This window comes from Lactuca virosa, chromosome 5 (genome assembly GCF_052849685.1).
Source record: "Lactuca virosa cultivar CGN04683 chromosome 5, Lactuca_virosa_CGN04683_v6, whole genome shotgun sequence".
NCBI lineage: Eukaryota > Viridiplantae > Streptophyta > Magnoliopsida > Asterales > Asteraceae > Lactuca > Lactuca virosa.
Window position 1 is genome coordinate 370045679 of NC_136430.1, and position 14305 is coordinate 370059983.

At 34.0% G+C, this 14305-nt stretch overlaps 1 protein-coding gene and 1 long non-coding RNA gene across 9 annotated transcripts; one reads left to right on the forward strand and one right to left on the reverse strand.

The window, feature by feature from the left end:
- Positions 1 to 216: 216 nt before the first annotated feature.
- Positions 217 to 11205, reverse strand: LOC145117202 (uncharacterized). 8 transcript variants are annotated; one of them, XR_013712557.1, is made up of 6 exons: positions 10964 to 11205; positions 10682 to 10865; positions 10283 to 10330; positions 9995 to 10164; positions 9756 to 9802; positions 217 to 231 (listed from the first exon to the last, which is right to left on the reverse strand). It is a non-coding gene; the product is annotated as an uncharacterized LOC145117202 (long non-coding RNA). The 8 variants fall into 8 exon arrangements; XR_013712554.1 differs by having other exon boundaries at positions 9980 to 10164; XR_013712556.1 differs by lacking the exon at positions 217 to 231 and adding an exon at positions 692 to 706.
- Positions 11206 to 11613: 408 nt separating this feature from the next.
- On the forward strand, positions 11614 to 13825 carry LOC145117201 (Plant invertase/pectin methylesterase inhibitor superfamily). Its single transcript, XM_079053505.1, has 2 exons — positions 11614 to 12613; positions 12714 to 13825. Exons 1-2 carry the CDS (start codon positions 11686 to 11688, stop codon positions 13430 to 13432), a joined length of 1647 nt encoding a protein of 548 aa, XP_078909631.1. The 5' UTR covers positions 11614 to 11685; the 3' UTR covers positions 13433 to 13825.
- Positions 13826 to 14305: the final 480 nt, after the last annotated feature.

Sequence of the window (14305 nt, forward strand, 5' to 3'; positions counted from 1 at the left end):
GGTATGTCTTTTAAGGTCAACATTGCCAAAAATGGTTCTAATGTAACATCCCAAAAACCATTAAAAAAATTTTCATTTTTAAAGGACATTTCATAAATCCATAAGATAGTCGAACATTGTTTTGAAATCAAATCCATAGAAATCAGAGTAACAAAATAATTTCTCAACACATAAATCAGTAGGAGGATGTGTACGATCACGCCTTCGCTTTGCCCCGATCATCAGACGTACCTGAAAATATTTAAATCCATAACTGTAAGTCAAAGATTAGTGAGTTCCCCCAAAAAAAAACCCCCACACAACAATATATATATATATATATATATATATATATATATATATATATATATATATATATACACAATGCATACACACCGGGCCTACAATATAAAACAGAATTGCCCCTGGGCCCACAGACATAAGACTGGATTTACCCCGGTCCCACAGTCACAAGACTGGATTGGACCCGGGCCCATAGCACAAGGTTGGATTACCCCGGGTTTGTTAGCTTACAACACAAAGTTGTATTGTAACATCCATAAAAAATCATGAAAATTTTAAACTTTTTAAATACAACCCAAAACCCTAAAGTGTTTACAAATAGTTTTCAAAACATTTCTGACATCAGAGTTTTCTCAAAATCATGGATAATAAACAAAGGATGTGTACGGTTACACCTTCGCCTTCCTGCGGTCATCCGAAGTACCTGAAACATAACCCAAACCTGTAAGCCAACGCTTATTGAGTTCTCCCAAAGTACCAACACATAACCAGATAACATAAACAATAACAACATGCAATGGGTCCACAACTAAAAGACTGGATTACCCCTGAGCCCACAGCATAATTATGGCTTGCCCTCGGGGCCCACAGCTTATGTCTGGCTTGCTCCATGACCAGATCAGTCGTCAGACTGAAATACCATCAAGCCCTCAGTACGAGTCTGACATACCGCCTGGTCCTCAGCTTGTATCTGGAATGCTTATGAGCCCTCAGTATGAGTCTGGCATGCCCTACCCGACCCTCAACACGGAGCAGTACAACCTCAACCCACCACAATATGTCGACATATAATAGATAATAACATATACAAATAATCATGCAGACAAAATCTCAGGTAGTCCTACAGATCTACCAGATTAGCATATCAAGAACTAGAATAAACATGCATATCTATTTCATGCTCAGCATATCAATGGATATCAGGATATCGAACCAATGAGCCAGCCTTGGTGCCTTCGACCCCCAAATACAGTGAGGAAAACGCACCTTGTAAACTGGACAAAAGCTGATGAGGTCTCAACTCCGAATCTCAGCTCCAACCGACTCCTATTCCAACCAAATGACCCAAATCTCAATCAAAAATCCCAAAATACCCATAAGGTCAAACTTGGTCAAAGTCAACTGGTCAAACCAATTAAGTCAACGGAGTCAACCCAACCGAGTCAACTTAACCGGATTGACCCAGTGCGAGTACGCGGGGCGTACTTTGAAGGTACGATGGGCGTACTCCGGCCTTGAATGTTGACCTTCATTGGGGTGGTTGAGCTCGTACGCAGGGCGTACTCCCAGTAACTTCAAAACTCATTAAGTGCTTAATGACTTAAGCCCTTACTTCCATATTTTAGATCCAATGTTAAAATACACTCTAGAGTCATAAAGTTTCCAACTTTATGACTTTACATGCCGATGAAGTGCTTATCTTAACTTCTTAATCCATTAAGACATTCTACATGATACAAGGAGCAAAACCAACCATTTGAAACCCATTTTTATGACTCAAGACCCTCTCAAGGGTCTGAAAGGACAACTTAATGGGTCAAGAACATGCTTTGTTTATGAAACACCACATTTGGGACAAAAAGAACCTAAAAATAACCCAAAACAATATCTACAAGAAACAACACCAAGTTCAGAACTTGATACCTCAAAATGGTGCCAAATGGTGGTGTGATCCTGGATCTAGAGAGCTTCACTCCTTCAATGTGGTCTCCTCTTCCTTCCTTCTTCTTCAAGAGCACTAAAATACACACACAAGCTTCGAAATGGCTCCTCAAGATGATATTAGGGTTGCAAACACGTATGAGAGGGTGGAGGTTGATAAGGTGAGGGAACTGAGGCCATAAGAGTGCTTAAATACTAGCCAAACCCTAAAGATCAGGGTTTCCTTATCTGGCAAGTACGCCCAACGTACATTGATGTACGCCCAGCATACTAGGGTGCGCCCTAGTACGCTCAGCATACACGACGTACGCATGACATACTCTCCAAGGCCAAAATTACAAAAAATGCCCTTAAGGCCCTTTTTGCATACATTCTTGAACTTAGGACAAAAATGCAATATAAATGAATTAAAGGGGTTAAAATTAGAAGTACCTCACATCGAGATGTTACATGTATCGCCTCAACCCAACCGCACTATGTCTACATGTGTACCAAAACAATAACAAGAAAACACAGATAATCATAGCAGATCTACCAATCTAACAGAACAGTACAACATAACAACATCCTACATATAAAGACACATATTGAAGTACAAAGTATAGTGAGAAAACTCACCTCGTCCGCTATTATATATCCACACAGCTCACTAGAAGACAAGAACCGATACTATGTGTCACCTATTCATCAAATATAGACAATTCCTCAATCTAGAATCCTAATTCACCCAAGTTGACCCAAAAGTCAACTTGGTCAAAAGTCTACGGTTAAGATCAAAGTCAATAGTCAAAGGTCACTCAGTCGGCTGTCATGATATGACCAAGCTTCTGCCACCTCGTTGGGACTACAAGACAAAACAGTCACGGAAAACCCTAACACCAATCAGTGGAGATCAATCCTTCACGTCGTGGGATCTGTCCAGACCAACTTAAACCATTAAGCTCTTAATCCTTTACCCTACTTATCCATACTTTCCAAAAGGCTTTCTTATTCCTAAAAGTCATAAAATGAAGTGATTTATAGACATAAATGTCTTGAACTCCAACTAGGTCAAAATGGAAGAAAATAAGGTCAAAGTCTCATGCAAGGACTCAAAACTCATTTATTCTGCAGATCCTGGACATAAAACCACAAGAGAACCTCAATGATCCATACAATTGCCAACTTTATGGATTACAACCATACCAAAGAACTCAAACATGAAGAATAAGGAAAAGAAACCTAGATCTAGAAACATGAAGCATAAAATTTGAATCTTGAAACTCACAAAGGTCCAGAGTATATGTGAGGAGATGATGATGATGATGCTTGCAAGCTGGATCTAGGCACGGAAGACTCTTCCTTCTTCTTTAAGACACTAAAAACACCCAGAGCTCACAAATATCAAAAGGAGGCTAGGGTTTTCTTGAGGGAGTGAAATGAAGGTGATGGAGGCTGAGGGTGTGTAAATCCTAGCCCTCACTTTCCATAAATAGGGGCACAAACCCCAAAATTAGAGTTTGACATAAAATGGCTTCTACACCGTGGCCAATATATTGCTACGTCGTGGCAACCAATTAAGATGTGCGACATCTTCGGCCAATGCCATGCGTGGGGGATACATTACCACATCGTGGCTATCAAAAATCCGTTATTCTTTTAAACTCGAATGCCATAATAATTAAATAAGTATATACCTGAAACTTGGCGTTACAATTATCCCCCACTTGAACTAGATTTTGTCCTCGAAATACTCAGCTGCAAATAGATCTAGGTAGTGCTCGTGCATCTCCGACTCGGGTTCCCAAGTCCACTCGGAACCCTTCTGATCCTTCCTTTGAACCGTGACTAAGGATACCACCTTGTTGAGCAAGGCCTTCGTCTTCCTATCCAGAACAGCCACCAGTCTCTCCACATAAGTCACACGCTCATTGATCTGAATGTCATCTAACGACACCACCGTTGTATCATCAACCGCCGCCACCACCACTGCTACCCTTGCCACCACATCTGCCACCATGTTCGCCACCACTGCCACCACCACCCCTACCACCGCAATCACCGCCACTACTACGACCAATGCCTCCGCCGCCAACCGAAATATTCATATATGAATAATTACTTGTGAACATACATATACTTATTCGTATATGAATATGTATTAATATGTGAATGGTATATACTTATTCATATGCAGAGGATGTGTCCTAGTACCTTTGTGGTTCGAACATATGGTTGTAGACAAGGTGATACTAGGTGTTGCCTATGATGGATGGTGACGGTGGTTGGTGATCTAGTGGCCCAAGCCGATGTTGTAAACAGGCATGCCGAAGATGCTTTATCCGATGGTGTTTCTGTGGGAGTCGTACCTGCTCATGTCAGCGTAGGTTCTTTGTTCGATTATAATATTATCAATGAACATAGAGAGGAAGCGGCTATTCACGGTAAAAGATATATTGCTTTAATTTTGGGAAAATGACTTACCAGGGTAACCATCTTTGTCGCTTTGTTCACATTTAGCTAACTTCTTTATTTTTGTACACATTTGACCATTTAACTTGTTATATGTGTTCACATATTGTCATTGTCACCGGCTATAGCATGTGACAATGGTAATATGTGAACAAATTAACAAGGTAAATGGTTAAATGTGTACAAAAAAAGAAAGTTGTCTAAATGTGAACAAAATGAAAAGTTAATTACCCTGATAAGTCATTTTCCTCACTTTTAATAACGATTTTATTTTTCATATTTGTTTGTATTATTTTTTTCAAACATTATTTTTAAAATATCCATAATTTCCTAAATATTAATTAACTATTGATCAATTTAAAAAATTACTTTTTAATTAATAAATATATTTTTGTTTTGTAAAACATTTTATATAGCCTCTTATAATTTTTTTTTTCTTTTGTTTTTAAGCATATACAATATTTTTAAAGTAATAGTATCTAACAATAAAATTAAATAAATTAAATATGTAACAATAAGTATGGAGAGTATTTAAAAAAAAAAGAAAAAACATCATAAATGGTCCCTGTGGTTTCCTCAGATATGAAGTTTAGTTCTCGTGGTTTAAAAAACATCATAGATGGTCCATGTGCTTTCAAAACTTTTTACGATTGGTCCTTATTGCTAACTTCGTTAAGTTTTGTCCGTTAACTGAAGGACATTTTCATCATTTCACTACCTTAGTGACCATTTATGAAGTTTTTTATTATTTAAAAAAATAAAAAAGATAAAATAATTATTTAATATAAAAAGGTCTCTCTCTCTCTCTCTCTCTCTCTCTCTCTCTCTCTCTCTCTCTCTCTCTTTTTTCGTCAATTCGATTCTATAGTTCGTAAAACTCTCATTTTTGTCAACCATAGAAACAGTGAAGCGATTGTTGGTTCTTCCAATCTTCCCAGCATGATCGAAGATTCGTATTTCGAATAATTCAAGGTAAGAGCAATGTGTTTGGGAGTATAATCATGGGGAATCGCTAATTTCGCTACTCAATTTTTCTGTAACTAAACGTAACCTAAATGTTTTAAAATTATTCCAACTTTTTAATACTTTTTAATTAGAAGTTTATAAACTTTTAATTTTTTTAATGCAACGTTTTAAACTAGTATTTAACGAAAATATTTTAAAATGTTATAAAAAATATTAAATTTGTCATACAAAAGCTGTGAAACACTTTAAAAATATTGTACAAGAAAGTTTAGAAATAAATGCAGGAAAGTTATAAAAAAATGTATGAAAATGTAAAAATAAAAAAAATAAAAAAAAAGTTAAAAACTTGTAAGAAAAAATTAAAACATTTATAAAATATTTGGTTCAAAAGCATTTGTATTAAAATTATATGAAAGTATAAAAAACGTTAAAACAATTATAAGCAAAGTTTAAAACATTGTATTAGAAAAACCTATAGGAAAAAAATATCAAAAAAATGTTGTAAAAAATTATAAAAAATCTTAAGAAATTTGTAAAAAAAAATTGTTCATATTTAAACAACTTTTTTTATTTTACACATTTGATCATTTAACTTGTTAAATGTGTTCGCATATATAACATGTGACAATGATGATATATGAACACATTTAACAAATTAAATGGTTAAATGTGTACAAAAAAAAATAAAGTTAACTAAACATGAACAAGACGAAAAGATAATTACTCTCGCAAATCATTTTCCCATAATGGGTAACTCTACTACCCTTCTTTATCTAACCTAGGTCGTTTGAGTAATACTTTAAATTCTTCCCATATTTTCAAATTATTCAAAAAGTTATCCTAGGAAAGAAAATATGATCCACCCCATTTTGAAAATTCCCCAATGAAGGTTAATGGACACTCTCATTCAAGATTTCATTTTTCCAGTAAGTTACTTTTTACATTTCTTTTATTGTCAGTTTTAGAAATTAATATATTTTCTTTAATAGTCTGTTTTTTGTTATTTGCTAGTGCACAAATCAAATGGAGAGGGCCTTGTTTCTGATTTCTAGAAGGATTCCTAACTTTTGTTCCTTGTTGAATAAAAAACAAAGGATGGGGTTACAATGAGAGAATGCTTCTTTTAAATTGTGTTATTTTGGGATTATATTTTGAAAATAATGAAAATATTAAAATACCTTGTACAAAAACATAGAGAAAAAATTGGGGCGTAACATGAAATTTTTACAGGTTAATTAGCAAAAAGAATCATGTTTAGGGTTGTTAAAACATTTGATTTTGTTGTTATTCTTTCAAGAATAGTGTGTAATCTTTTTTAGGGAAAATTGCAATAAAGTTCTTATATATTGGCCTTATAATCAATTTAGTTATTATATTTTTTTTATTCAATTAAGTCCCAAAAACCGGTAATCGTATTCAATTTAACCCTTTTACCCGTCAACATGTCATCTAACTTTCAAAAATTACATTTTTGGCCCAAATTTTGAAATATATTACAAATTTGGTATAAAATTTACAATTTTGACCCAGATTTTAAATTTTACTACAAATTTGGTCTAAAATTTACCCATTTGGCCAAAATTTTAGAATTTTTTTTATTAATTCATCCTAACTTTAGTTTTTTTTATAACTTTTTTTTTCTCAAAATTTTATTTCGAATATGTTTTTGCTTTATAAAATCATATTTATACAAAAAAAACATATTTTCACATAAAAAATCTTATATTTTCTATATAATTTAAAAAAAAATGTTTTTATATACGAAATATCTATTTATAAAAATAGGTATTTATTTAGTAGTTAATAAATATAAAATCTTTATGATTCCAAGGAGATAATATATATATATATATATATATATATATATATATATATATATATATATATATATATATATATATCCAACAAGTATTGTGTTATTGTATAACCCATTCTCAACCAATCAATAAATAAGGATATATAGGTAAATTAACATAATAATCATTTAGTTCTCTTTAAAACTTTCCACTAATTCAGACAACTTAAATCAATTAAATATTATTAATTTAAAATCCTATAATTAGATAAATCCTTTCACAGTCGTATAACACACTATCTCAACCTTAATACCTTGAGCCACCGTCATCACTCTAACCCAAACATCTGCATCACAATCCTCTTCAATCGATAGCTTCATTGCAACCAACATCGAAGTTTGAGAACATCGCCAAACCACCAGTCAATACCACGATCTGCTTAACCACAGGGATGGGTAATGTTGGTGAGCAGTAACGTAGCGATTGGTGGTCGGAGACGACGTTTGGTGGTTTTTAAGGCGTACTTTTCCAGCAACGTTAGTAAAGTAGGTGAAGATAATCACATGGATGGGTAATGTTGGTTGCTAGGTATTTCATAGGAAATAAAAAAAAGCAGTGAGAGATGGTGGTGAAAGGGAGATGAGTGGTTGAAGTTGGTGTTTTGTGATGGTTGTGGGGCGTTATAGGGAAGGAAAGTTATGGTGTTTGTATACATTTCTTTTATAGAAATGTGTTTGAATAATTTTTTATATAAAACGTGTTTGTATACATTTTGTATATAAACATGTTTGAATACGAATGCATTTATTATAAAGTAGGTGTTTATAAATATATATATATATATATATATATATATATATATATATGTTTTTACAAAAGAAATATATACAAACACTTATTTGGGTGCATATAAATATGTTTTAAAAAAAGAAATGTATACGTTTACTATGAAATATGTGTTTGTGTATATTTTTTTAATAAATATGTGTTTGCATACAAATGTATTTATAATAAATTCCACATGGGGCGAAGCCCGGGTTTTCTCCTAGTTGCTATAAAAGTATAGAGTAAGGGTCATGTTACTAAGCTTTTATAAATGTTTTAATCGAGTCTATTTAAAAACAAATTTAAAGTTTAAACCCTTATCTAAACCATTTTTTTAGAACAGTTAACAAACGCACTCACTATCATACTCCTAAACCAAAGTCATAGAATATTTTGTAGCATTAGCCCATTATTAAATAATATGTTATAATTATATCAAATAAATACATAAAAATATTAATCATAAACATTCGTATTAGTTTTGTTTAGATATATGAGATTCAAGTTTAAGACTTCCTTAAAAAATGTTAACATCACATATGAATACATAAAACTATATTTTGGGAATGAAACCATTTGAGCATAAGTTGAAAATCCAAATAACAAGAATGATACCGCACACTTACATATCAAAATACAATGGTTAACATTATTAACAGTGGTTGGAATGTGGTGAATGAGCAAAACGAACAAAACTATGAATTTTGTTGTAGAGAAAAGAAAATTGAATAGTTGGCCTACTACCTCATTTTATTAATCTATCTTATGTATACATTGTGTTTAGATCAATACATGGTGTTTGTATATCACTGTTATTGATTCTTAAGGATAATCATAATAATTACCAAAATAAAATTTATGATTTTATTTTAATTTGAAAGGATATAATCACGTTTTTATGCATGAACGAAGTTAAGCTTCATTAAATCGGTATAGTTAAGTACCTTATACAATTAGTGTTAAAGGTTGTAACCAATTTTAAAGTTGAGTTTATTTTGAAATAAAAAAAAAACATTTTAGGTCTAAACTGGAAAAAGTACAAAATTTAGGGTTTTTTATGAAATGAAAATACTTAATTTCCCTTTTGGTAACCTGCTAGGGTCTAAAATAACAAGCAATAGGTAAAAGTTGGGTCTTTTTCGGAAAAGAAAAAAGTTTTAGGTCTAAAAAGAAAAAAATCAAAATATAGGGTCTTTTATGGAAATAACCTTTTTTTTGTAGTGAAAGTAGAATGGTATTTTTGTCGTAAATGACAATTTTACCCTTTCCTTTACAGTTTTTATTAATAATTATAATGTAGTTATAAGTTATAACAAATATAATATATAAAGTATAATTACCATTCCAAATAACGAATTTCACCAGACTCCATATGCACCATTTATGTAACCTAGTCTTTGTTTAATTTACTCCGATATATATTTGTGAAAAGAGGGAGGGATCTTGTGGGAGGTGTTCTTCAAAATCTCTGTTGTATCATATATATGTAAGGCAAAAACCTTCATTTCAACTTTTTGCTGGAGAAAGCTACACTTTTTTAATCTCCCACAAAACAAATAGAATATACGATTTTCTAATTTAGTCAATAAAAACATAGATAGATGGTACAAATCTATCTGACTTATCTATGAAGAAAAATACAAATGAATATTTTTTTTGAGGTGTTATTACCTAAATACAAGTTCCATCCATTTAATTCAGGTTGTTTGATGATGTTTTTTAATGTTGGTAGACGATCTTCTACGAAATATATATATAAAAATATGAACGAACCTGAATATTTCCTCTTACAGATTCATTATTTGGATCCAATTGCAAGGCTGCATTAAACCTAAAATGAATGAGTTTATTAAAGATACATGCATGCCTAGGTTTATTTATAAAGACTGAGAGAAGAAATAGCAATGCACTTCCATTTATTTATTTCTTTATATTACAACATTGTATTTTGAATTTTCTTTCTTATCAAGACATTGTAGTTTGGAAAATCTACTCACTTTATAATTACAAACCTTTCATAAATCCTTTATCAATAGCATCCCTGTAGTTCCCTTGAGCATAATAAATAAACTAATAGGTGCTCTATCAAAACTTCAAAGTAGAGCAAGATATTCTTTTAAATAAACTGTATTTAAAGTCTACAGTTTGTTCGTCATCCCATCCAGCTCCACATTCTAATGTTCTGAAATATGAATTTGTAATTTTAGCAGTTCCCAAAGTAAAAGAAATCTTCATCATACTGTGATAATGTAAACACAAACACATACACACACATAAAGAGATAGAGGGAAAACGCTTACAAAATGAACTCCAATGATACTCATGTAACAATCAATATAAGAATCATCCTGAAATTAAGAGGACAACCACCATAAGATCCTGAAGAATAACTGTATTCGGACATAAACCGTGTGTAGCCTAATTAGATGAACTACATTTCCAATTATGTTATTGAACATTCAATATTAAGATGAAAGTAACTCTAAAAGAAAAGTTAAATCAACTAAGCCCAACTGTTTGGGCTTTTTCTTGTAGGAAAGGCGAAATCCTACAGGCAAAAAATGGTAATGATCCTAATCAAGGAATTCGAATAAATTATTAGTGAAGTAGATGACGAATGATAGGCATAAAATTATTAATTTCACAGTGAAGTAGATGATAAAATTATGCAAATAGTTTCATCGTTTATGCTTTCTCACCTGACTATAACTTAACCTCTATGTTCCCTCTTTTTGGATGCTCTCATATTCTGTTATTTCTCAAAACCGCAACAGCGAAGGCGACCTACCTTCTTCATCATCGGCTGTTGGAGCAGCTCCAAAATAATCCACAGAGAAAAGGAAAACAATTCTAAAAAAATATTTCCAAAGCAGGTCAAGAACCCTAATTTCATCAAAGAATCAATTAAGAGGATGAAGAAACCATGAAGTGTTAAATCGATTACTCAAAGAAACTGATTGAAAGCTGAGTAAAAAACTTACCTGAACGGACGACGTTAATTGGAGGACCGGTGCTTTTGTGTATTTGGATGTATCAACTAACCTGCAATTTTGGAACTCGGAAAGATGAGAAATCGTTGCTGAAGTTTGGAAGCAATCGAGGATGGCCTAAATCGAAATAAAACACGAAAATGAAACAGAGGCAGTTGCAGAGAAAAAAAGAGATGAAGAGTTAGACAAAAGAGCAAGAACTCTGCGTCAAGTGGAAAACATAGATTGGTGGTGAGTGGTGACACGTATCATTCGAAGTCAGAAGATATTTAGTCAACGACATTTAGTCAACAGGACCTCCAAATATCACAGCCTATGAAAAGTCGTCGGTGAGGAAGAATTCTAGTAAAACACAGGGAAAGGACAAAGATACCATTAAATTATCACAGCCGGTGTTCTCTCCCCCGTGAACAAAGATACCATCAAATTATCTCTCTCTCTCTCTCCCTCAATTAATCAACTTGTTTAACTAATACTCATACATGCATCGTCTCCCAACCACACCCCACCACATACACCAATTAAAAGAAATGTTGGAGGCAAGACATGTGATCTTTTGTCCCTTTTACTCCCTATCCACCATAAAATATGTACGATCACGTCTCTTGGTTTCATAATTTTGTACTTTTCTTTATGTCCTTAATGTATTCTATAGACGTTTAAATTCAGATTTACTCATTTACCCTATTCAAATATACATAAAATTTTGATTCATGTCTTTCTTCCAGTTCCTCCTACTAATACTCTTCCTCTCAACACATCAAACTCTATCTCGATCTTCTCCGGATTCAGCCTCCCTAATAAGATCGGTCTGCAAGTCGACTCCATACCCTGATGTCTGCTTCGACTCCTTGAAGCTATCAATCTCCATAAACATCAATGCCAATGTCGTCCTCCAGTCTCTCCAGTTTGCCATCAATGAAGGTGTTAAGCTATTACCCTTTTTGTCAAACACCGATGGTAATATCATCGAGAAACAAAAGGGAACCATCCAAGATTGCAACGAACTCCACCAAATAACTCTTTCCTCATTAAAGAAGTCGCTTTCTAGACTCACCACAACTTCGTCTTCTTCTTCCTCGAATAAGTTAGCAGATGCCGGGGCCTTCCTGTCGGCAGCTGTCACCAACAAGAATACTTGTTTAGAAGGCCTAGAGTCGGCTTCGGGTCCTCTAAAACCACTCCTAGTCGACACCATAACCACTGCTTACAAGCATGTTAGCAATTCTCTTTCACTTCTCTCTGCATCTAGTTCGAAGCAAAAAGATAAGTCAAAACACCACAAGACCACCAACAAAGGAATGGATCTTCCAAAATGGTTATCCGGGAAAGATCGCAAGATTTTCCGCAATGATTATGAAGATGATAATGATGACTATGACTATGATTACAACACGCTAACTGTGGCAAACGATGGGAGTGGCAACTTCACCACCATTACTGACGCCATAAACTTTGCTCCAAACAATAGTGTTGACAGGGTCTTAATCTACATTAAACAGGGGTTGTATGAAGAAAATGTAGAGATTCCTAGTTATAAAACAAACATCGTTCTGCTTGGAGAAGGAAGTGATATCACTACAATCAGTGGTAACAGAAGTGTGATTGATGGTTGGACTACTTTCCGATCCGCCACTGTTGGTAAACAAACTAAACTTAACATTAATTACACCGTTTTTACACACACTTATTACATGCACGAATCACAATGGACTAATAACTGAATGCTGATGATGATCAGCTGTCTCAGGAGAAGGATTCTTGGCACGTGATATTGGATTTCATAACATAGCAGGACCAGAGAAGCACCAGGCTGTTGCTCTTCGTGTCAATGCAGACTTAGCCGCTGTCTACAGATGTGCAATAAGCGGTTATCAAGACACGTTGTACGTCCACTCCTTCAGGCAATTTTACAGAGAATGCGACATTTATGGGACTATAGATTACATATTCGGTAATGCAGCCGTGGTGTTTCAGGGATGCAATATTATATCCAGAATGCCCATGCCCAGCCAGTTCACGGTGATCGCCGCCCAGTCCAGAGACTCACCGGATCAACAAACAGGAATTTCGTTCCAGAATTGTTCCATTTTGGCTACGGATGATCTCCGAGATCGCTCTTCCTTTGTTAGAAATTCAACTAGTATCCCCGCAGTGAAAAGCTATCTTGGGAGGCCATGGAGGACGTACTCTCGCACCGTTTTCATGGAGTCGTACATTGATAATTTAATTGACCCAATGGGGTGGATTCATTGGTCATCCAAAGATGAAGGTTTGGAGAGCTTATATTATGGCGAGTATGGTAACATTGGACCTGGTTCAAGGGTAGAGGGTCGAGTTAGCTGGCCTGGTTACCACGTCATGGATTATAATGAAGCTACTAATTTTACAGTATCAGAATTCATCGCCGGCGAAGAGTGGCTAGACTCTACATCGTTTCCTTACGATGATTGGGTTTGATGTAATTTAGTAATAGGTGTGATGAAGATGTAATTCTCTTTGTTTTTTTTTTTTTTTTTTTTTTTTTTTTCCTTAGAGGTAAAAATGTAACTTTCATTGATTTTTCCTCTTCCAGCTCAACGATGCTAAATCCGGTGTTGTGTGTAAAAATCGAGTAAGCTTAGTTTGTTAGTTGTTGTTGAATATTGATCCAAAATCTGCATCAACGGTCACTTGGAATTAGTCAGCTAAGAGACCTGTTAATCAGGAAGTATTGGGCGACATATTTGGGATAAAGATGCTATAGTGCTCCTTAGTTTTCTATTTTATTGTTATGTTTCCAATGTATAAATAAGTCTTCTTGTTTTCTTGTTTCGTACACACCTTTAAATTCAACTAGAAAAAGATTCGCCGTCGTTGCCGGGATCAGAAGGTATTGCTTTGTAAAGTAAAGTAGCATGTTGGTTGCTTTTTGTCCGTTAATGTGAGAGTAATTTGGTCTTTTCAGGTAGTAGGGACTGAATTTGTCATCATGGGTAAACTATATGGACCATTTATGTAATTTTGTCGTCAAATTCAACAAAACCTAATGACTATTTATGTAAAATAAACCAATTCCTTACTCTTCATAAATGCTTTTACACATTAAAAAAAACTCATTAATTAAAGAAGTGACGATAAAAAAAAATGGGAATCGTTTTAAGCAAAAGCGGAGCGAGGGAATTGAGCGGAAGAAGTAAAAAACAATAACTTAGGGGAAAAGTGACAACAGGTAAAACAATTGAGACAAAAGAGTAAAAAAAAAAAAGTTGTAGAATTACCGTGTTTCATAAAAGTGTTATCCTTTAAACAAAGTGACACACAAACAAAAATGAAGGGACCGAAAATGTAATT

Bases quoted from the DNA above. Each gene is read 5' to 3' on its own strand.
- LOC145117201 (XM_079053505.1), top strand. From the start codon at position 11,686: ATGTCTTTCTTCCAGTTCCTCCTACTAATACTCTTCCTCTCAACACAT. The intron at 12,614-12,713 runs GTAAACAAACTA...GATGATGATCAG, and splicing joins TTTCCGATCCGCCACTGTTG to CTGTCTCAGGAGAAGGATTC.